At 45.6% G+C, this 22,202-nt stretch overlaps 1 protein-coding gene and 1 long non-coding RNA gene across 2 annotated transcripts; both read left to right on the forward strand.

Moving 5' to 3' along the window:
- The first annotated feature begins 206 nt into the window (after positions 1-206).
- Positions 207-11,054, forward strand: LOC106045920 (uncharacterized). Its single transcript, XR_001212990.3, has 5 exons — positions 207-623; positions 3,211-3,380; positions 5,758-5,896; positions 6,306-6,435; positions 8,326-11,054. It is a non-coding gene; the product is annotated as an uncharacterized lncRNA (long non-coding RNA).
- A 269-nt stretch (positions 11,055-11,323) lies between these two features.
- HEBP1 (heme binding protein 1) lies at positions 11,324-17,140 on the forward strand. The gene is made up of 4 exons (XM_013195557.3): positions 11,324-11,481; positions 11,630-11,768; positions 13,097-13,277; positions 14,600-17,140. The coding sequence occupies exons 1-4, from the start codon at positions 11,404-11,406 to the stop codon at positions 14,769-14,771; spliced, it is 570 nt and encodes a 189-aa protein (XP_013051011.2). The 5' UTR covers positions 11,324-11,403; the 3' UTR covers positions 14,772-17,140.
- Positions 17,141-22,202: the final 5,062 nt, after the last annotated feature.

Raw genomic sequence — 22,202 nt, forward strand, 5'->3', positions numbered from 1 at the left:
TTTGCTTTGGCAGGCACAGACCTGGGAGAAGGGGAGCGGGAAAAAAAATAATAACCCTGCCGCCGATTCATCCCTCCTTGTTTATTCCACCAGAAATAGATTTGGCAGAGAGCATCGGGAATGAACTAATCAGCAGGGAATTAATTGGCATGTTTGTTAAAAGGCAGGAACAACGTGGTGAGCAAATTCATGGCTGGATGGCTGGAGGGTTCAAGCAGCCAGAGAGGAGCACTGCATAGTGGAAACTGTGACTAGTCGGAGAAGTCAGACAGCTGTGCCGGGGAGGTTGAGCGCTGCCCAGAAGGAACCAGGGGCAAAGAGATACAGGCGTCCTTGTGGGCTGGGCTGCTTTCAGAAGGGACTCCATCGCTGAGGCTTCCCTTCCCATGAGGCTGCCATGTGTGGGGGAGATGGCCAGCGTGCAGGAGTGGGAGGGAGGGGTAGGAGAGGTGCAGCTGGAGGAGGCTCCAAGGAAAGGCTGTGGAAACGTGGAGAGCAGGGAAATGACGAGGGACACGTCACTCATTGCAAGCTGAAATGCAGAGGGGGTGGTGAGGAGAAGAGGAGCAAGGAGGCAGAGATTTGGAAGCATCAACACAGAAGGACTGTCCTCAAGAGTGCAGGTAATGCTTGTATGCCCTTCTCTGCCTTCTTTCCCAGGAATGCTTGCTTTCTTCCTCTGGACGAGACACATCCAGGCACCTAGGGCAGAGCTTGTTGGGCTGAGGAACTCTAAAGGCACCTGTGAGGAGAGCCAGGAGAGGAGGGAACGTGTGCAGAGTGGCATAGACTTGGAGGCTGGAGGCTTGCTACCTACATTTCTGGAGAATAGTGTCCAAAGTGAAGGAAGGAGGGAGAAAGGAAGAGTGAGCAGATCCTTAGAGACAGACGGACAGATAGACAGACATGGAGAGTACCAGGTCTGTGTATGCCTGTCCAGGGAGAGAGAGGAAACTTCTTAAGAGGGAGCACTGAGCTCTAACTGGGAGAGAGGTGGAGATACGACATAACCTGGAAAAGCACGTATACCTGGAGAAGAGGCAGAAGGTATACATTACCTCCTCCAAACATTTACTAATGCTATGATTTTCAGTGGATGTGTGCTATGCACCTGGATGGCTTTGTTTTTCAGCATTGGGATGCCTGCCTGCTGGCAAAGCATCACCCTGACTGCCAGTCACTGGGGCTGTCTCTGAGATCCCTGTGCTTAGCAGGATGGACAGGCTGTTTGAGGGAGTTGGGTGCTCTTTGCTTTCGCAAAACATGCAGGTAGAAAACGAACAATTTAACTCTTAATTATATGCAAAAGCACTACTGTTACTCTGGTGTCAAGTATGTCCTCAAACTTGGAGAAGTCAGGATATTGCTACTGCCATGTAACCCAAAGATGTGTGTGCATGTGCGTACAGCATTTAACCCACATGCATATAAACAGAGGAATAATACATTACAGGGGATTATTAATTTTTGAACTTTTTGGGCTTTTGAAACAGGTGATATTCCAGCTGTACCAGCGTGGCTGGGTTAATACTGTAGGCTCCAATTTTTAAATTGCTTTTGGCATTTTTCTTGATCTTTCCACCATTACATAATCCTACAACCATATGCTAATGTTTATATTACCCTGTTCTTTTGCTGAGAGAGCTAACAAATGCCATCCGCTTCACAAGTAGGGCTTGCACATTCTTTGTTCTGGACTCGCAGGCTTGGCAGCTCTCTCCTCTACACAGCTCAGAGTCTTTTCAGGATCTCAGCCCGGGAGCTCTGGGAGAACTGGCATTAACTGAGAAATTGCGCAGCTACTAATTTTTTTCTTTTTTTTTTTTTTTTAATGTGAAACTCTTTCATTTATAACACCTAAAACTTCCTTGACATTATACATAAAACATAAAATTTTAGTTGTGTATGTATAAGTAACATAACCTTAAAATCTCCTTGAAGTGTTTCATATGAAAATAGAGAAATTCAAACAGCCTGCAAAATATCTTTATTATATATTGAGATACTTCACTAAATTGAGAGCCTTAAGCTTACTTTGTTGTTTAAATGTCCATTACCATTGGGGTGCGAGTTATATTTTATGCATTTATGATTTACCTGACATCAAACTCCCTGATTCATTTAAAAGTATATTTTATTCCTCTGCAAATAACCTCAAACCCAATATCACTCTTCAGCTTTAGTTTTAAAGTGGCTTAAAAGGAACTTGGGAAAATTAGAAGAGTAAAAAGGGTCTCAAATGCAAACCACAAAGCTAATTCACTTGCAGTCCAATATTGCAGCAAAAAAATCCTTCATTTTAGGTATCACTACAGTGACTGCTGTCTCTAACTGACAAAATCCTCACCTCAAAGCAAGCATGGGCTTGAGCTGATACACTGAGATGCTCACACATGGCATCAGGAGAGTGTGTGTGTTTGGCGCAGTTAGAAGTGCAGGCAGAGGTTTCAAGCCTTGCTGTACACGGGCAGGCAAGCTCTGAATCACAATGCAACATGTCACGTCTACAGCAGAGACAGCATGTACTCCTCTCAGAAGTGAAGCTGTGTCTAGCACCAGGAGGGCGTAACCTAGAAAATTCCCCGATACCCTAGCAGCCAACACAAGCCGTGGGCAGTAGGGAACTCAAGTCATCACCTGCTTTCCCTCTGGGTGCTGAAATCTGGGGCAGGTACCAGTGAAATCTCAGTGCTCTGTCATGTTCCCTGCTGTGTGCAGGGAGGGATAAGCACTGGAAATGGGGTGTACTGGAGCAGCCAGAAACAGAAAGGGTGAACGGCAGAGGGACACAAGGACGGGAGCTCAAATTCTGGCAGCATGCCTTTGCTTTGGGGCAGAGATTCAGGCTTGGATAGCACAACTGCTGATCCTGGCTGTGCTGTGCTTTGGGTACTGAGCTCGAGGAGCTATATTATCATGTCAGAGTGAGGAACTGAGAGGCCAAAAGAAGAAAAAAAAATATTGGGTAATAATGACACGAGTACGTCTGTCTTCATTGCTTTCAGATGAAGGCAGTGAATCACTGCGCCTACCCTGCTCCAAGGGCAGAACATGATACAATTTTCTGACAGAGAGCATGCCATATTATTGTAATTAGTAGTAGCAATAACAAAGCTACTATGTCATTGTTATTCTCTGGACTTAGAAAAGAGCTTCATCCGAAGATGTGTGTGTTTTCCCTGTTTGTGAATCTGCTTTCTACCCTGACAGTATTTTCCAGTGCAATACTGCAACAGATCTGAAGACAATTTCCATGGGCTAGGCATCTGGTTCCTGTTACAGATGACCCTACAGACTTTTTCTGCTAGAAACCTTGTTAGTAAAGATCCAGTTGCCTTCTACAATTCCACCTAAGAGAAGGAGGACTGTTTAATTTCTGTGTAAGTATCTGAGATATGGGAACCCTTTTCAAAGATGATTACAACCTGATGTTTATCATGATAATAAATTACAACACGCATTCAGGAATGCAGGGAGCAAAGCTACAAAGAAATTGGTCCATGAGGGACCTCGCAAACAGACCATGTGTGTCTTGTGATCCATTTGAACATGTGATGCTTTAAAAGGTTTGAGGTCAAGTAGGGTGGATTTTCAGTACCAGATGCAGGTGGAACTTATCACAACCCTTCTTTTAATAAATAAAGAAAGAATATATCCCTGCCCTGGGGTGTTGAAACAAGTGGTACGTGGAAAGGGTAAGAAATGGAAAATCTCTTCAGGATGTTTTAAAATGAGCTGGAAAGCCACACTGCCTCCTTGATGTTGGCAGCATTTTAAAATCATTTTCAATTAGAGACATTGGCGTCTGGGAAGTCCTTTCCCACCAAGGAAGATTGAAAAGGCATGTGCAGTGCATCGTCATCAAAAAAAAAAAAAAAAAAGAAAAGAAAAGAAAAGAAAAAAAAAAAGAAAATGTCCAAAGGCTGGAATATTTATCTGGAAAGACAGAGAGGCAGAGAAGTTTTGGTGTCAATGGCTTTTTAGTTTCAAGAGTGTCTATAGAGACCATTTCATTATGTGTCTTGGTGATATCATCAAGCTCTCTTAGAGATCTGCATTCTGGCAGCTCTGGGTGAGTTGGGGGGGAAGAAGATGTGTGTGCATGTGAGAGATAGGAAGAAGATAATTTATTTTTTTTCCTTTAAATGAACACTGCAATTAGAAGAATACAAAATACATCCTGACAGGAGGAAAGTAATATTTTTAAAGTAGTATGACATTTCCCATCAGTATGGCTATATTCATACTGCTATTTTAAATATACAGAAAAATAAATGCAATTTCAATTAAAATACACTAGTGATTAAATGCAAGAACAGCACAAAGTAAAATGATTTATTTATGTTCTGCTTTATCTGGTACAGCTCCTAGTAGGTTTTGAGGTGGCTGAATTCTTCCCAGATGGTTAGGAGATGAGGATTATACGATACTAAAAAAGCAATTTAACATTCTCGTATTTTGCAGTGAGGTCTTAGACTTTTGATGCGTGCACATGAACAGGGGAATAATTTGGGTTTTCTCAATGTGCCTACTTCTCACATGAGCCCCTCCATCACTGTGACTACGGATGACTGAAAAATCATCACTAGAACTTATGAACTTGGCAATGCATATTTTTCATTCGTTGTGTGCAATATGTGCATAACTGATATTTCCAGCCAGTTTCTGCCACAACAGCTGTCCATGACATAAAAATAACCAGTTCAACACTGAAGGACTACTTAATCAAGACAGAATAACAAATTAGCATGAGTAAATTGAGGAGAGACTAATCTATCCTCCTACATTCAGAGACAGTACTTGTCCAGGAGGGCCTGTAGGTTAGGGTTGACTTCTGTTGACTTGGAAATGATGATAAACTTGAAAGAAGATGAGGATCTTAGGTAAATGCTCACATCAGTTACATCAGTTTATCTACCTGTCTTGTCTATTCTGCAGATTTGCTCAGGAGGAATAGACCCCGCCAAGTGCAGGGCAAGGGGGAGACAGCACATGGCTTTGTGTTTTTATTTATTTGTTTTTGTTTGTTTTATTTATTTGTTTTTCTGCCTTTTTATTTATTTATTTATTTTCCTTTGAGGCCGATCACTGGGTAATATTTCAATTATGCAGCTGGGTTGCAGATCAAGTCAAAGAGAACAATTTCCTATTCTGGCCTCTATTAAATCTTTGATGAATTGCTTCACTATTTTGTACCTTGCTTTCCCTAACTGCAAAGTGGGGATGCAGCTGTTTTCGTACCTCCTAGTGCCTTCTCCTGACACTCACAAAACATTCATAGCTAAAAGGTGCTATCCCAGCATGGCTACATACGAAGCAAAGCTACTTTCACACAATCACATAATCACAGGATGGTTGAGGTTGGAAGGGACCTCCAGAGATCATCTAGTCCAACCCCCCTGATCGAGCAGGGTCACCTAGAGCATGTTACACAGGATCCCCCAGGTGGGTTTGAATGTCTCCAAATAAGGAGACTCCACAACCTCTCTGGGCAGCCTGTTCCAGTGGCTTTCCTACCTGCTGCCAGTTGAGGAAGCATCTCTGTACCACTCAATGGCTTGAAAAAAAGGTAAGGCACTTTGTACCTGTGAAAAAGAAAAGCCCCTGTGCTTCTGTAAAAGCTCAGCTGAGCAACTTGTAAAACATTTTAAAGAAATACATCATCAGAGAGAAAGGTGGTGCTGGGGTGACAGACGGCAGATGGAGAAAGAGGGGAAAGAGAAATAAAGCAGTTAGCAAGATTTTCTGTCTCCACAGAGCAAAGGGAAGGTCAAAGCCCTACGAACCACCATCATGGTGACTATTCCTCTTTTCCTCTTCTTCATCTTCTTACCCTGCTGTAAATCCCAGGAGGACTTTCTGGACCAGTATCAGAAATGGGACTACAGAGAAGGCGGTAAGAGGTGGTGGTGGTTCAACCTGGGAGGCATTAGCTAACTCAGGGCTGAAGATTTGCCTATTTCCCCCTTGGAGTGGGACAAACACTGCTCACTCATGAGTTGTCTTTCTTGATTCCTGGGTAGCTGCTGAGATTTTTGGAGAGAAAAATGATTTTAGAAATAATCAGCTGGGGCATTCAGTGACAGCAGAAAACTCTGGCAACAGGAGGCAGAGAATTACATAGCGAGGGAGAGTTATCTGCTTTTTAATTTAGATCCTCCTTATATTTGATATTTGGCAATGAATATTTTCATTGCAACTCATCTGAGGTGAAGAGGAGGGGATTAAACTAAGACCACTGGCTCATGTTTTCTTATTCTGTCAAATTTATTTTCCTCGCTTTCATGGATGTCCTGCTAACCTAGCTGACAAGGTCAACATAGAAGGTGTTAACAGCATTACTCAAACACTTGAGAAATGGGGAAACAGCATCTTCTGGCAAATGAAACACACCCTGCTGAACAACCCAAACGCTTTACTGCCGGAGATCTCCAGGTAATTCCCTTCATCTGGAGGTGTGATTCAGTCCTGCCCTGGGTGTCCTTCTTCGAGCAGGATTCATCTTCTTTAGCTTTCAGATTGGTCAATTGCAGGGAGATGAATCCCACTCTTGGTATCTGTTGTGCTAGCAGCTCTGAGCACCCTAGTAAACTGAATATACTGCTCACTATTTATTGGGAAATATTGCCAATTGCCATGATTGTATAGTAAGAATTACCCTGAAGAAAACTCAGGCTGTCCTCAACACCTCATTCCTGTGAGGTGTGAGAACAGCCTGGAAAAAATGAATTGTGTTACAAATCCACACATGGATTTGGCCGCAGGGTAGGGAGAAGAAGCTGAGCTGGCCTGTGATATTTTGATTTCAGTCTCTGTAACACCTAAGCAGTGGAAGCTATTCTCTAGTCCATCTCCTCACATTTCTCCCTTGGCATTACAGGAAATATTTCCTATTGAACACACTCAAATGTTACTTTAATCTGACATTTCCAAAATCAGAGCGGAAAAGGCAGAGGAAGATAGAGAGAAGAAGGGAATATGTGGACCTACAAGAAACCTACTATCTCTTAAATCAGAATTGTTCCTAAAGCAAATGGTTCTCTTCCACAGCTCAGATTTCTCTTTAGAAAAAAAAAAACAACAAACAAACAAACAAAAAAAAACAACACAACAAAAACAAACAAACAAAAAACAACCACACACACACACACAAAACAAACAAACAAACAAAATCTCTCCACAACTGCTGTGCATTGAGCCAGTTGAAAAGGAAAGGCTACGAGGATAAAATGACACTAATGAGAAGGTCACACAATATCAAATTAGGGTTTAAGGAGGATATGGTACATAGATTATATGCTGGTCTTTGTCATCAAGTAGATTTCTCCTCACCTGCATGGGGGATGTTATTAGCACATAATTGATCACAACTTTCATACCCCCAGTGCAGAAATTTACCAGTGCCTAAGATTTTCAGGGCAGACATTAAGTCTTACATATTTGGAAATATTTGACTTAGTGACTCCTGAACTGTCGTGCAGGGAGAGGTAATGAGACTATTCAGCCACATTTCTCCCACAGGACTTTGAAGTAAGAGCTCGCTGGTAAGGACACAGGTTGGTCCACTTTAAGTGCTGAGGATTGGCAGTAGCCTGTGGGAATCACTGGCCCAGCCTCCATTTCTGGTTAACAGTGAGGCTGGTTAATACTTATTAATATCATGTGAGATTGGAATGATGGTCAGAGCTTGGTAATACCCGAAGGGAGACTGAGAGGAAGCCTTCCAGAGGAAGGGACAGGGCCACTCCCAGGCATGCCAGTGCATCAGTGCAGCCCTCACCTTCCTAAATCCTGTTGGAAAACTCAACTGTCCCCTCCTCAGCTCGGGGAGAGGCACAGCCTGCAGAAACTGGTGAGGGCGCTCTGCAATCACGTCTGAACCGTGGCAGGCAGCAACTTGCTCTTCATCGGGAAGTCCCCACAGGATTTCTGCACATTGCTGCTCTCAACCGCTCAGCCCCACTGGTTCCAGCGAAGCAGGATGGTTTTCATCTCCTCCCTGAAAGCAGCAGGGCTGTGAAGTGCTTTTGGGAGCTCATAAATCATCTGTCAACCTGCACTGAGCCAGCTGTGCTTTGGCGGAAATGGAAAGAGCACGTTGCACACACTGGTCCTGTAGTTCATGGTTTCCTGGGCTCAGAAAGGGGCATCTTACATAAGTGTTTTGTAAGCATCTTGTAGCAAACTGCTTCCAGCTCTTTCGGCTACCTGTCCGTCCCCCCCCCCCCCCCCAAGAAACACAAGGCCTGCTAGTCTGGTGATTTATTTAGCATGCTCAGGAACAGCCCCCAAACTGAGTTATTCTCCTGTATTACTCTTCTGTAGTCTCCGCCCTGTGTCTGCGGCTGTGGACAATCTTGTGAGGGAAGTCCAGTCGATCAGGAAAAGGCTAGAAGAACTCAATGAACGTCTCAATGTCATCAGCAAAGCTGTCCTCCCCATCCGACTTAATGCTCTGCAGAGCCAAAGGCGTGGAAATACTCAGCTGCGGAGACTCCCAATGCACAGGAGAAGGTTGTATGCTCGCAGGAGACTTCAGAGGAGTTAATTCTCTACCAGAGAAAAAAAGGAAATGTTTATTATTATTTTTTTCACCTGCTTAAGCCTTTCCTGATAGGATGCTGCTAGACAGAATAAAGCAAAGCACATACAAGATGGCTTTACTGAGGAGACCAGAACTTCTGCATTTTGTTGCTCTCTTTCAACCCTACATTGGTAGGTCAAATCTGACCCTGTTCTTCAGTGAAGGCTGTTTTGTGTCCCATGCAAAATGAGTTGAGAAGCTCAGTCTACTTGAGTGTGAATACCTTTAGGCTATGCAGTTATTCTTTCTGCTTACCAGGGTAAGCTGTTTCTATAAAGATCAGTTGAATTTCTCTGTCCTATTTTCACAGCACTCTGTCAGAAACAGCTGGGGAATTCAATCTTCAAAAGTGCTGAATGCCGGATGAATGCAGGAAGATAGATCAGTGCTTTGTACTTCCAGCTGGATGGGGAGGGGGAGAGGAAGCTGTGTTTTAAAATATGGCCTTAACCTATTCTCCACCAGCGCAAAGAATGCCCAGTTCATGTGTTCAGAGAGTGGGTGGGGTTGGAGAAACTTAGTGTATGTATATTGTTTCAAGAGTGAAGATATATCAGATTCTAGGGACCAAATTTCAACATCTTCATTCTGCAGAGAGCTTTCTTTTAGCTACCTGAAGGTGGGCACTGGAAACCTTGTTATTCAACAGATATGTCCAGAACTTCCAACACTGTGAAAGAAATCACAGTGACTTCTGCCAAGACCCCTGGAAAATGGGATGTTTTTCCGAAACTATTTAGATACCTAATAGCATAAATAGATGTCTAGAAGAATTTTCCAAAATAGTTTAGGAGACAGTTTAGTTTCCAAAATCATTGGTAATTCAATTGGTGCCTGATCGGTAATTCAACTGGTGTCTAATTCACGGAGTATGTTCTCCACATGCAGACACAGACCTCCAGACATTATGCACTGAATGGAGGATAGAGTGTGCTTGTTCTTCAGGTCTCTAAAGAGATTCTTACCCAGCACTGTAGCCAACTGCATACCTGAAATCTTTTGAAATGTAGATAGTAGAGTCAAAGAGAAAATAAACTATTTTTAAAGGTCTGAATGAAGCAATTTTAAAGGTCTGAATAAAGCAATTTATGAGAATAAAAATAAAGAATGAATTATGCCTAAATGGTTGTGGATAAGGCTGGCATGAGAGCTGTTTTGCAAAGTCTCCAGTCATAAATAGTGAGGATTTAAAGATTCCCAAGGCCTGAGTATATGGAAACAAGGTCAGTGACATTACAGTAACTTTAAGAGGGAGGGGGAGAATCTAGCTTCATATGAAATCTTTCAAAATGAACCACAAGAATTAACTCAGTGAGCATTGTGTCTGGGATCTAGGAGTTGAGTGCGGGAGTATGAGGAGTGTATGAAACAATCTGGTGAGTATTTCCTGGGCGTAAATTCTGAATTCGGGTTTTCAGAAAATAACAAAACCCTAATTTGGTAAGTCTTTCCTTGGTTTTTGCTTAGGAATCTGAAACACTGTTTAACTAGAAAAGGAAAAAAAATCAAGCCTGTAAAAAGGCTGTTTTTTTTTTTTTTTAAAAAAAAAAAGTCATGCTTTTGGCAAAGCTTTCCTCATAATTTCTAAGGAAATGTAGACTATTTTGATTCCAGAATATATTTTCCTTAATGACAGTGAATAACCGGAGAGAAAGGCTCCATCAACCTCCTCCTTGCTGCCCTGCATTCAGAGCTACGAGGCAGTGCTGGAGCACCAGCTGTACGCCTGCACCACTGCTGCTCCCTGCACTGGCTGCTCTGCACACCTTGCCTGGGGCTGTAGGGACTACTGGCCATCTCGGCCTTTCTGGAGGAAAAATACAACATAGATGTCAGCTTTCATTACCTGTTCAGACACAAGCATCTCACCAGGCAACCTGAAGGTGTATAAAGTTGTATAAAATCCACCAAGGACAACATGAAACAGGACGATAAGACGTCTAGCCCAGGGAGGTCTCTCAGTCACAGATGGCTGGAGGTGGGAGGCCAGGCCAGGCCACCATGGGTTTTGCCTTTTTACCCAAATGTCCACCAGCACCCCCTGTCGCAGACAGAAGACTGGGCACGATGGGACCCTCTGGTCTGACCCAGTCCATGTTTTCCTCCACTGATAGGTACAAATTGGTATTTTCGGCAAAACTCAGCCCACCAGAGAAAGTCAGCACTTGGTCCGAAAGAAAACAAATAACCTGCAGCACGCAACGTCTGTTACAACCACAGCTTCTTGCGTAACAGCAAACAAACCAAATTATAATGGTTAATAGATGACTAGATCTGCACCCGTGTCACCCCTGGTCACCCTGTCACTGCCGGCCTGGGCACAGCCGCTGGGCTCGGCTGGTCACTGACTGCTTTGTCGTCGCAGGAGGGTCCCTATCAAGGGGGAAGCGCCTTAACGCCACATCTCTTCTGTCACACTTTTTTTCTTTTTTGCTCCTTAGCAAAAGCCCTGGGGCTCCTCACCGGCACCCCTCTGCCCGGCTCCTGTCCTTCTTCTCCCCACGGGCCACCACGGGGGGCTTCACCCACGTAGATTGAGCCAGCTGTAAGAAATCAAAATCGACAACAAGAATTATAACAAACGCAGAGATTTTGCAGTTTTGGGAGAGCTAGGCCTACCCCCTCACCCCGTCCATGTCCCCCCCCCCACCCCCCCCCCCCCCACACTCTCGGCAGCCCTCGGGTCCCCTTTAGCCGCTTTCCCCGACCATTTCCCCTCCCCTCCCCGCCCCGCTCCGCCCCGCCGCGGCCCGCGGCCGCTCCCTGCCGGCCGTGCTGCGCTGCGGGGGGACCGGGCCGGGCCGGGAGGTGCCGGCGACATGCTGGGCATGATCAAGAACTCCCTGCTGAGCACGGTGGAGGCATGGCCCCACCGGGTGCTGAGGAAGGGGGAGAAGGTAGGGGGCGGCCCGGCTGGGTGGCGCGGGGGTCCCACGGGAGGGGAGGCAGCGCGGAGGGAGGCTGCCCCCCGGCTTGCGCCCCGGCTTCTTCCCCTTCGCCTTCCTCTTCGTCCGCCCCGGCTCCTGACCCTCGGCCTTCCCTCAGGAGCAGCTGAGCTACGAGGAGAGGGCGTGCGAAGGTGGGCAGTTTGCCGCCGTGGAGGTGGAGGGCAAGCCCTTCGACGAGGCCTCGAAGGAAGGGGTGCTGAAGCTCCTCAAGTACGTCGGAGGAAGCAACGACAAGGGTGAGCGGCCTGGCGTTGTGTTCAAGCAGCAATGTGTTACCTTGCCGCTGGGATAATGCAAGGGCAGGCACACGAGGAGCTGTCACGGCGCTCGGGGTGCACGGTCGCTGATGAAATCCAGGGTAGCTGGGGCGCTTCGGTTCTGTGATCGCGCCTGGGAAGTCTGCCCTCGTAGGCAGGGAAATGACTTTTATGACATTGAATTTTTAGCGTGTAGCCTGGTTATTTTTATTCATGAAAGGGTAATGAACAATGAGCGTGCCTTTTAATGGTACTTCGCAGTGTTTTATAATGGTGCTTCCAGGTGATTGCCTCCAGTTCTCAACTTACTAAAGTATGTGCATCAATAATAATCCGTAGCAGGCTGAGAAGACCACTGAGTATATCTGAGGCATCTCATACCCTTCTCAGGCACGTGGTAGAGGGAGTTATGTAGTCTATATGGGAATAGGAGGTGGATAGAGAATAAAAGGGCGTTTACAGCCCTACAGTTTCAGAAAGGTGATCACTGTTGCTGTAGGAGAAAGGGTACCTTCTGCACCATGGCACGGAGACAGGTATGGTATCGAAGTGTACAAATAAATGAGAAAGATGTCTTGATCTCAGCCCATTCCGTGCTCCCTGCTGATCACAATAGAGGCATGGCCCCACCGGAAAGTTGCAGGTTCACTAGTGCTGAAGGAAGAGGGAAGAAAAATGTTCTTGCATGCCATGTACCTCTGGGAAGTAATGAGCAGAAAAGAGGTGTGCTATTCCTGGACTTGGGGAGAGCATGGACAGTCCCGTTGAAAGCCAGACCAGCTATGAGTTTTGGGCCACTGGAACTCGTAGGACCTGTGGGAGCATTCAGAAGGGTTTGGGAGAAAGCTTCTATCACCCAGTATTGGCTACGGCCTCACCACTAAGTATAGATGATAAAGATTTAAATACTCGTGTATTTAAATACTCATATATAAATGTGTCACCGCACAAGAACTGTAGGTCCTGTTGTGTTAGAGGTGATGTGTCAGAAGAGAGTGTGGCATGAGCTATATAGTTGAGAGCCACAAAAACAAAACCAATCATGAAAAACCATCCAGAAGTCATTTACCTGAGGCCCTTACCTCCCAGGCTCCCCGTATAGTTAGCGGGGAGAGAGGTTTGGCTCAAGCAAAAGCCTGAAGGCTGTTCTGCATGCCTCAGAGTACCCTGCTCTCTCAACTGACTGTGCAAGGAGATCATGGTGAGGAGCCTTCCTAAAGCAAAATTAGCATTTACGAATCCCCTGTTAATGCTTTGAGTTCCTGAGAACCTAGGCTTCTGCAGTAATTTCTGTGTGTCTCTTTCAGGGGTTGGAATGGGCATGACTGCTCCTGTCTCCATCACTGCCTTTCCTGCTGAAGATGGATCCTTACAGCAGAAAGTGAAGGTCTATCTTCGAATCCCAAATCAGTTTCAAGCCAGTCCTCCTTGTCCTAGCGATGAAAGCATTAAGATTGAAGAGAGACAAGGGATGACCATTTATTCCACGTAAGGAACACATCCTGGGATTCCCAGTCCCAAGTGCTTAGGTCTCTGGGGTGCTCTGAAGGGCAGTGGTGTTTTTTACTAGGTGACTTGCTGGACAGGGGGTGCATGTGGTAGAAGGAGATGGCAGGATCTTTCTAGACTGTGAAGGCAGGTGCTTTATGTCATTTCTTGTCGTGATTCATGGTGCACAGATTTGGAATATGGATTATTTTTTTTAACTGGTAAAACAAGTGCAGGGGTTAGCCCTGAAAGGCTCTTTGTTTCACCTGAGAAGGTGAAGAGCCAGGGAGGGTGAATATGAAGGGACTGAGTCATTCCTAATCTCTGAATACCATTGTTTTCCCCATTTTCTGGGATCAGGATGGTTCTTAGTCATCAGAGATGTCCCTTGGTGTGGTTCACATCAAATTATAGGAGTCAGATAAAGCCTAAATGTCAGAACCCATCATGGAGACAAGTGGCCATTGCATTGCTTCAAATCACCTTTGAATGGCTTTGGCTGTTGACTGAGTTAAGCTGGACTCAAGCCAGCATCACAGTAGTGATAAGCTCTTTATCCCATTTTTAACCCCTTGGATGTTCCCCTGCCTCTTTGCTTGAACTATTTTGGCTGACTGAACTGTCCTGGGCTGCTGGCTCCTCCCATGCTTGTGACTGCTGCCTGGCCTTTGCTGTGGGTGTGGGCTGCTTCTGCAGCAACAGGCTGTTTTGTCTCAAACCTTGGCACTAAAGCAGGGCTGCTAGGTGCAGGCTGATGTGGAAACAATTTCTGTTTGTGGGAGATAAACATAAAACAGACCAATTCCAGCCCACCCCTTTAAAATAGCATTGTGGGCTGTAATTGCTAACGTTTCTGTTCCCCGCCTCCCTTTTTCCTTGGGCTAGCTAGAGTTTGGCTTCCCTTCATGATCTTGCTTCCAGCAGACGGTTGTTCACACCCCAGTGAACATGGCTGTTGACAGCATTGGTGGAAGGACTGTGGGCTGAGCAGACTTGGAGATAACCTTGCTCTCTGGGAAGCTGTTCCTCTGATATGGCATTCATTCAAAGGGCAGGGCCATTCTGATGACTGATACACACGGGTCCGTTTGGGGTCTGTCAGTGGCTGTCAGTACCCTGGCTGTGTGACTTTGAGACTATTGATCTGTTGCAGGCAGAGTGTGCTGGTTCTCAAAGAATGGTGCCTACGCAAGTGCATGCTGGTGGGACCTGGACCAAAATGAGTGGCTAAATATATTGTAGCTGTGCATTGTTCTCCTTCTCTCCCGTGCTGTGTTGTTCCAGTGCTGCTCAGCACTTCTCCATGTTTGGCTTCTTTGCAGGCAGTTTGGTGGCTATGCCAAAGAGGTGGACTATGTGAACTATGCTGCCAAGCTGAAGTCTGCTCTGGGAAGTGAAGCTACGTACCGCAAGGATTTCTACTTCTGCAATGGTTACGACCCCCCTATGAAGCCTTATGGACGACGCAATGAGGTCTGGTTTGTGAAAGAGTGAGCATCTGGATCCCGGTGGTACTGCCTTGCACTAACAGCCTCCCCACACCACGTCCCTCTTCTCTTCAAAATAAACTAACAATTTGGCAGAGGCAGAAAAACATAATCCCCTCCCTCTATACCTGTGCATTGCTCTTTTAAGGACTAACCATTTTAGAAGAACACTGCATACCCCCCCCGATGATCGTGCTCCTTCGTTCGAGACTGAGTCCTCAGCCACACAGACTCTCACGATCTCTCAGAGGCTTGCTTTTATCTCCCTCATGCTCCCAGAGCTCAATGCTGAGACAGCTGAAGTACTTAATTACCAAGACTGGTGCCTGACAGGAGTCACGTCCAAGTGCTGGCAGACTATTAGTCTTACCTGAGGCAGGCAGGGGAACATGACGAGAGTGCATACAGGGACTTTTTTATCTTCTTGAGCTTGCTGCAGCTGTAAGATTCTGCTTTTATCTGTGCCATTTGCAAGGCGGTGTAAAGGGACATGAGCATTGCTACCAAAACAACACAGTGAAAATAGGCATCCTTTACATTTTCCAGTGTGTTCAGGAAAGCACCATTTCTGTCATCTGACCAAGTTACTTGAGGGAAGATTTCTGTTTGCAGCTGTCCCTTCTGTCTAAGGTGGGACATTTTGGGTTCTGTTTTGTCCTGATCTCAACCAGCAGCTGGAGAATGTGACACAGAGACCCCAAGATCATTTCATCACCTTCCTATTACTTGTATGTAATATTTCATTAAAACTAGCCTACACAAGGACCAAATTTGAAATGCAGGTGGTAATCTAATTGAATTAGAAAAATACAAACTCTGAAAAAAGCGGGTACCTATTACTTGCAATCTGAGGGTGCATTTGAAGAACAGTGAGCATCTAGTGGAACTGCTGTGGGTGCAGATCTTTATAAAACCTCTCCTTAAATGCTGTGAGTTTCAGAAAGGCTTCTCTGAGCAGCTGTCTTTAAAGAAAGAGGAAAGTCTGGTTCTTGAAAACTGGGATTTACACCAAATAATAAGTAGCCTTTCTGAAACTTCAAATACAATAGTAAGGGTGGGTCTTGTTTTAGGAACACTGTCAGTGTTTAATTGGCAGGCATCAAACCGACTTTTTAGCTGTCAGCTCTCTGCCAGGCAGGAAGCAGAATGCCTGTAATGGGGACACGCACACACACTGTGCTACAGTGTACTTGTATAATTCCTTAACTTCACTAAAAGAGATGCCCTCCTCTGATGCTAAAGTGCCTCAGAGTTCAGGTGCTTTCCAAAAGCCATTTTCCTCCTAGAGCTGAAAGAGAGATTATTCTGATGGAGTCCTGGGTTCTGACCAGTTGAGCTCTTTGACCTGTGCCTTCTTTTTGAGAATAAATCTTAGCAGTAATAGGAGAAAACCTGAAGTTCTGATGTTTTTTTCTTTTCTCTTTTGCTGAGCCATATAAGAACTTTGCTGTGGACCTCACGACAGAGTTTCAGTTCCTCATGTGCAAGAACTGCTAGCCAGGATGGGTAAAAAGCAGATGAGCAGTTAATTTTCAAAAAAAAAAAAAAATCAAGGGAAAAGTTATTCACCATGGTTAGTGATTGCAGCACAGGGGAAGAGAAATCGAAAGGAAATCAAGGATATGGTAGGTTATGAAGGCTCCTTAAAGGAGCAAAGGCCCTTCTAAGGCCATCCCCTGTGCAAAAGGTACCTGTTCATGTCGCATATTATTTTTGCCTGCATAGGTGAGGAATGGAGGGGGGTACTGCTGCACAGTTTATGCATTCCTGGGTTGATTTTGGAAGTCACATATAGACTGACTGTGGGTACAGACCTTTCTGGGTACTGACAATGAATGTACTGCAGTGATCAAAATCCTGACATTTTTAAAAATTTCTCCTGTGAAATCTCAGATGTTAGGAAGACCAGTAATAAACCTGGTATGAACAGAGCTGCACATCTCAACAGCATGGTATAGAAGGAAGCTGTTTTTTCTGTAATATGCATACACTATCTGAACAGAGAGCAAGCACGTCTTACCCAATAGTGAGAGTAGCCAGGTCTGTAGGCTCTGCCTGTGCAGTCCTGCTCCTGGCCTTCTACATGCAGTAAACAGGGTACAGTTTCATAAACAGTGTTACTGATATCAAAAGCTTATGCAAATTCAATTGCCTTTTCTATAAGCAAAGATGCCTGTGTTCTGTCTGCATTTCCTAGAGTTTTACATAAATATAATAATACTGTGAATTACAGTTTTTGTGCTGATCATTGACTTTGTGAGCTCAGTGGGAGTTGTTGATTTGGAAGACTTTAGGTTGCCAGTTCGGGCTACTAATCATGTCACAGTATCTGTATGTAGTCATAATGCTTTTTCCAATAAATTGCTATGTTGGGTATCTTGGTGTGGCCTTGCATTATCTGACTGTATGAAGTGGGAGCTGATGGAGTAATCTCTTTTCTTTTTTTTTTTTCTTTTTTTTTTTTTTTTTCATTGGTTTTAGCCACCTAAAGGCTTTGACTGATTTGTGTTAATGTAGGAACTTGGAGAACTCACCTAAGGAAAACTGTGTGTTCACTTCTGTGTTCCAAGGGCTGGGATTCATAGTGTTCAGGCAAATATTCGTGACTGTGCTTTTCAACATGCACTTCTATTCAAAAATGTTAGATATACTGTCACATGAAGGTCCAGCCAGCTTCCAGTGATGGACAGTACAGGAAACCTGAGGCAGAATACAGGATCAATGCAACTCTGTACTGATAATCCCTCTAAATATTCCCCTGGTTTCTAGGGGAATACACTCCCCACAGTGTGGCTCAGGGCATTTTGTTACTGTGTGTAGTAGACCCAGACAGACGTTTTCCCGTGCTTTTGTGCGGTTGCATTTTGGGCAAGCTTACTGTTGGTGGCATCCTTCCATCCTTTGGCAAGGAGCTCCTTGCATGTGGAAGGGCAGAAATACTCTTGATGAGGTTTCCAGCAGGTTGGCTCTCTGCTCTGGGCAGCAGGGCCAGCCAGCTTTTGGATATGTCTCCATCACTGGGTGGATGCTCCATTGCCATTAGAGGTGGTCTGGTAACCTCATTTTGCTGGGGCCAGGAGTGTAACCAAGCCAGAGGAACGCTCTGGATTTTTGACCCGAGACCAACATGGATGTACGAATACAGGGCAGGGGAAATCAAAAGGCTTGCTCCAGTGCTTCAGTGCAGTGGGGGGCTGCTTGGTGCTGGAGGTGAGCACAGCGAGGGCCACGTCTGGGGCCGTGCTCCTCTCCTGCAGCTCCTGGCATCCCTGTGGCAGCCGGTGCTGCTTCCTGGGGGGGATGCAGGCAGCCGAGGTCAGGCTGGGGGTTATCTCTGCCTGCCATGAACAGGTGAGACAGTGCTGATAATTAGCTGATAGCTGTAATGCTTCTCCTTGTCAGTGGTGCCAGTGCTCAGCCTCACCCTCAGAGTGCTCTCCTGCCCTCCCCCTCAAATGAGTGGCAGTAAATGAGGCCCTCAATGGGTGGGTGAGGTGTGTGAGCAGAGCCCTGCGTGGCACGGAGCAGTCCTGTGACGGCAGTGGGGACAGCCACAGGTCAGGACAGCTGAGCATGGGCAGGCTCAATCTCTCATGAACCTCCAAAACATATATATCGATATACATGTATGTGTGTGCACATGTATAACTACATGGATATGGTCATGTATACCTATATAGGTCATGTACAAGTAGGGGCATCCAGACCTGATGCTTGCAACTATTAGTCAGCTTCTGCTGCCACAGAAGAACTTGCCAATGCAAACACAGCCACAGGGCAAACATTTGCAGACCAAGGCTTTAAGTCTGCTAGGATCAGAGCTTTGTTAGCTTCAGAGAGATACTTCCTTTTGTAGGCACATGCCTAAATATATCTAACACTGCATTAAGAAGACGACAGCCTTGATAAAAGAGCTAATTGGTTAAGTTGTCCATATAAATCCTGGCAGGCTTACAATTCCCTAGCCACTTTGAGGGGATGGTTGATTTATGAAGAATGGAGAAGTAACATCATTATTCCTCCATTTTCATCAATCACCATGGCAAAGGGTGCATGAGCAGCTATTGTGCTTGCGGTAGCAAATTTTCAGCTTTGCGAGGCTGCCCAAAGGCAAGGGGACAAGGGAAGAAGATGGTGGCTCCTAGCTCGCATCATCCCTCTTGCTGTAATTACAATACTACTTCTTTTATAATAGCACTCTGAGCAGTGGCTCTCCTCTCTGACAGCATTTCAGCCACACCGAGCTAAAAAAGAAATGCATCTCTTAACAGGACCATAAGGAGCTTTGGATGTATAACGTCTCTATAAAATTGCTTGGCAACTTGATTTATGTGAGCAGGATCAGTGATAAAAGTGACTTCTCTGACAGTAATGGATGAAACACTTCCAGTCTAGCTGCTCCGTCTCTGCTCGGTGCCTATGCCAGCAGCAGGCTGGTTTTGTCAGCTCATTCATAATCTCTCTGCTTTGCTCTCAGTTTGCTCTCTTGTTGCACAAGACAGGTTTTGGCCATGGTGGATCCCTTTTTCCTAGTCCTCTGTGGGAGCTGCTGCAGAATATGGGTCAGTGCAAATGCTGCTTGATTTCTAGAGCAGCGTTTGTCTGAGTCCACACCCAGGTGAGAGTTGAGTGCATGCTGCTCCCCTGACCCTCATTCCTGCCCACCCTTCAGTTTCTATGGGGAGAAACTTGAGTGAATGGGGTGGAAGGAGGCACACTCTTCTTAGACTAAGTGCGGAGTTTGGCTGGTCAGTGGCCCTAGGTCCTGGGGGAGCTTCAGACATATCTTTCATGCTATCCAGATGATTGGGTTCAGGAACCTGAATTTTAGGTGGCGGTTTTTCAAAAGTACAAATGGAAGTGGAACATCCCAGAAACAGCATCCTGAAAGAAACCACTGGGATTTAGGTGCTTCAGCATCCTTGAGGACTTATATTCTCATGCGTATGGATCAACTCAGTGCCATGCACCGAGCATGTCATTCAGGGCAGTGCCTCCTGTTGTACATCCCCTGCAGCCTGGCCTGCCGTCTGGACTTAAAAATGCAGTGGCCCTTCTAATTCTCCAGGATCCTATGAGCTGATGCAGCTGGACATCTTGGGCTGCAAACCCCTCACCAACCCCACTTACTTTGTGTGACCAAGACCCAAGGGAGAGAGGTGCAGAAAAGCAGTTCCTTGGCCATGCGCTGCAGTGCCATGACCCTGCATCATGGCTCAGGTGTCAAGGTGGTGTTGGGAGTGTGGCATTGGCAGTGTGGGCTGCTGCCTATGCTGGAACAGCAGAGCCCAGCCCCACTCTACGTGGGCAGCTGCACTACCCTGTCCATGTCTGAACCTGGAAGCTCAGTGGGTTTGAGCCTCATCTGCGTCTGGAGCACTGGAGGGGTGCTTGGTCTGCATGAGGTGTGTGGTGGGGAGGTGCCTTCCATACATACATCTGTTATCCCAAGGGAAAACAGAGAAGCATTGCCATGGCTACTATTCTCCCTTGAGTATTTTTCCAGAGCTTTCCAAACCAGTCTTTTTTTTTTTTTTTAATATCCCTAATGATTAATTTAAGGTCTTTCTTAATTGGAGTCTGAAGAACCAATTGCAGTGTCTTCTGCTATTAGACAAAGAGTTCAGTCACCTTCCCACACGACCGATGAAGTACAAGACTAACAGAATTAAATGTTGCTCTTAGTATGAGAGGAGAGGATCTGAAATTTGACATGCATCATACTCAGACAAATGAGACAAATGAAACCTTTTACCCAAAGCGAAGTACCGAAATAAAAGGTACTGTACGGCGTGACAATTTTGGACACACTTTTCTGCTGGCAGATCTTTCTAGCTGTTTAATCACTGACTGTAGATGTTTCTCAATTCTCTTTATGAGTCATCTTTGCAAGGGAACGTCTTTCCAAATCATCATGTGCTGGCTCATTGAAATGTCTTCCATGAACTGTAGTATTATTTAGCAAGGGTACCCAGAAGAGGATGGTAGTTGGGATTAGTTACTGCACTGGTATTTATTTGGGGTAATTGAGTTCATGTAAATCCACATCTTTCATTCTCCAGTACCTTGCTTCTACCTGCACACTGGTACTTGTGCATGGGAAACCCAGGAGGAGCAAAAATCCTTTGAAGATGTAGAAGGGCGAGAGTTGTGCTGTTTCAGGGGGAGGGTGGTGTGAGGCTGAGCTGGATGGACATAGCACCTTGGTTGCCCCATAACTCGTGTCTCTACCCCCTCCAGATAGGGTTTATGCTGTGATGGGTGCAGCACACCCTGCCTTGTGTAGGCCTGTCTCCTCCCTTCATTCTGGGGAACGAAGATCTCCCTGGAAATCCCCAAAACAACTCTGCTTCTGCTGTGTTGCCATCTGCTTTGTGCAAGACTTTGGTACATGCCCTTGTGAAGATCCATGCTCTTCCTGCCCCAGGGAGGGGAAAAGCAGCAACCATGATTTCATGAGATACTGTGTCTTGGGAACCTGGCCTGAAACACCCTCCAGCTGGAAACCCAACCAGCTGATTTCAAAACGACGAGGGCCGTCCTGTGGATTTAGGAGTGTGAATGGGGAAACAGGCCTATATAACTGGAAAATGCAGTTATGGTTTCAGGCATATGGAGCGCCCAGGGGTGGTTTTGTTCTTCCCAGGTGTATTTTTTTGCTCTGATGGCGCATGGCCCTCTACCTCCAAACCTCGCCTTCAGGGTAGGCAGTGCCCTTTTCCCCCTTCACTCCTTGTGGCCCACTCCAGGCGCAGGTGGTTTCGGCTTTTTAACAGTTGCACAGGAGTTGTGTCTGAGATCTGCCTGGATCCAGGAATGAAGCCCAGATCTTGAACCAGGGGAGTCATCTGGCTGAAGACAGCTCTCCACAGAGTTGGTTTTTAACCAGGGGCACAAGTTCATTTATATACATTGCAATGGTGCTGTCTCTGGAAAAGAACAAGAGAGAATAATGCAAGTGTTTTTGTTTTTGTTTTTAATATATATATATATATATTATTTTTTTCTGTAGTATATGATTTAGGTTTCGGCTTTAAAAATTTTGTTTATTTTGAATGGAAGCCCAGAATGCACAGAACGTAGCAAAATTGCATAGACACAAACAGGGATTTTTGTTTCACCTTTCAAGTTACTCCTGCTCATGATGGTAAGGCAATAGCATTTGAAAAGGCTCTGGATGTTTTTCCTTTCCCTGGAAAGAAATATCTGAAAATAATAATCCTGAAGGAACAGTGGAAGCAGCTGCTTTCAGATTACTTTACTGAAAGCCACAAGATGCAACCAGGCACACCAAGGAGGTGGGGAGCTGCCACCCACCAGAGGGTCTCCTTGAGACTGCAGCTGCTTGTCCTGGGAGATGCAGCGACGGGGAGGAATGGGGGTCTCTCCAGACAGTCCTCATACGGAGGCAAACACAATCACTTTCCAAAATCCTGCA

Source organism: Anser cygnoides, chromosome 1, assembly GCF_040182565.1.
Source record: "Anser cygnoides isolate HZ-2024a breed goose chromosome 1, Taihu_goose_T2T_genome, whole genome shotgun sequence".
Taxonomy (NCBI): Eukaryota; Metazoa; Chordata; class Aves; order Anseriformes; family Anatidae; genus Anser; species Anser cygnoides.

Excerpts from the sequence above, each read along its gene's own strand:
- HEBP1 (XM_013195557.3), top strand. The coding sequence starts at position 11,404 with ATGCTGGGCATGATCAAGAACTCCCTGCTGAGCACGGTGGAGGCATGG. Across the intron at positions 11,769-13,096 it reads CGGAGGAAGCAACGACAAGG|GGGTTGGAATGGGCATGACT; the intron begins GTGAGCGGCCTG and ends TGTCTCTTTCAG. Across the intron at positions 13,278-14,599 it reads GGGATGACCATTTATTCCAC|GCAGTTTGGTGGCTATGCCA; the intron begins GTAAGGAACACA and ends GCTTCTTTGCAG.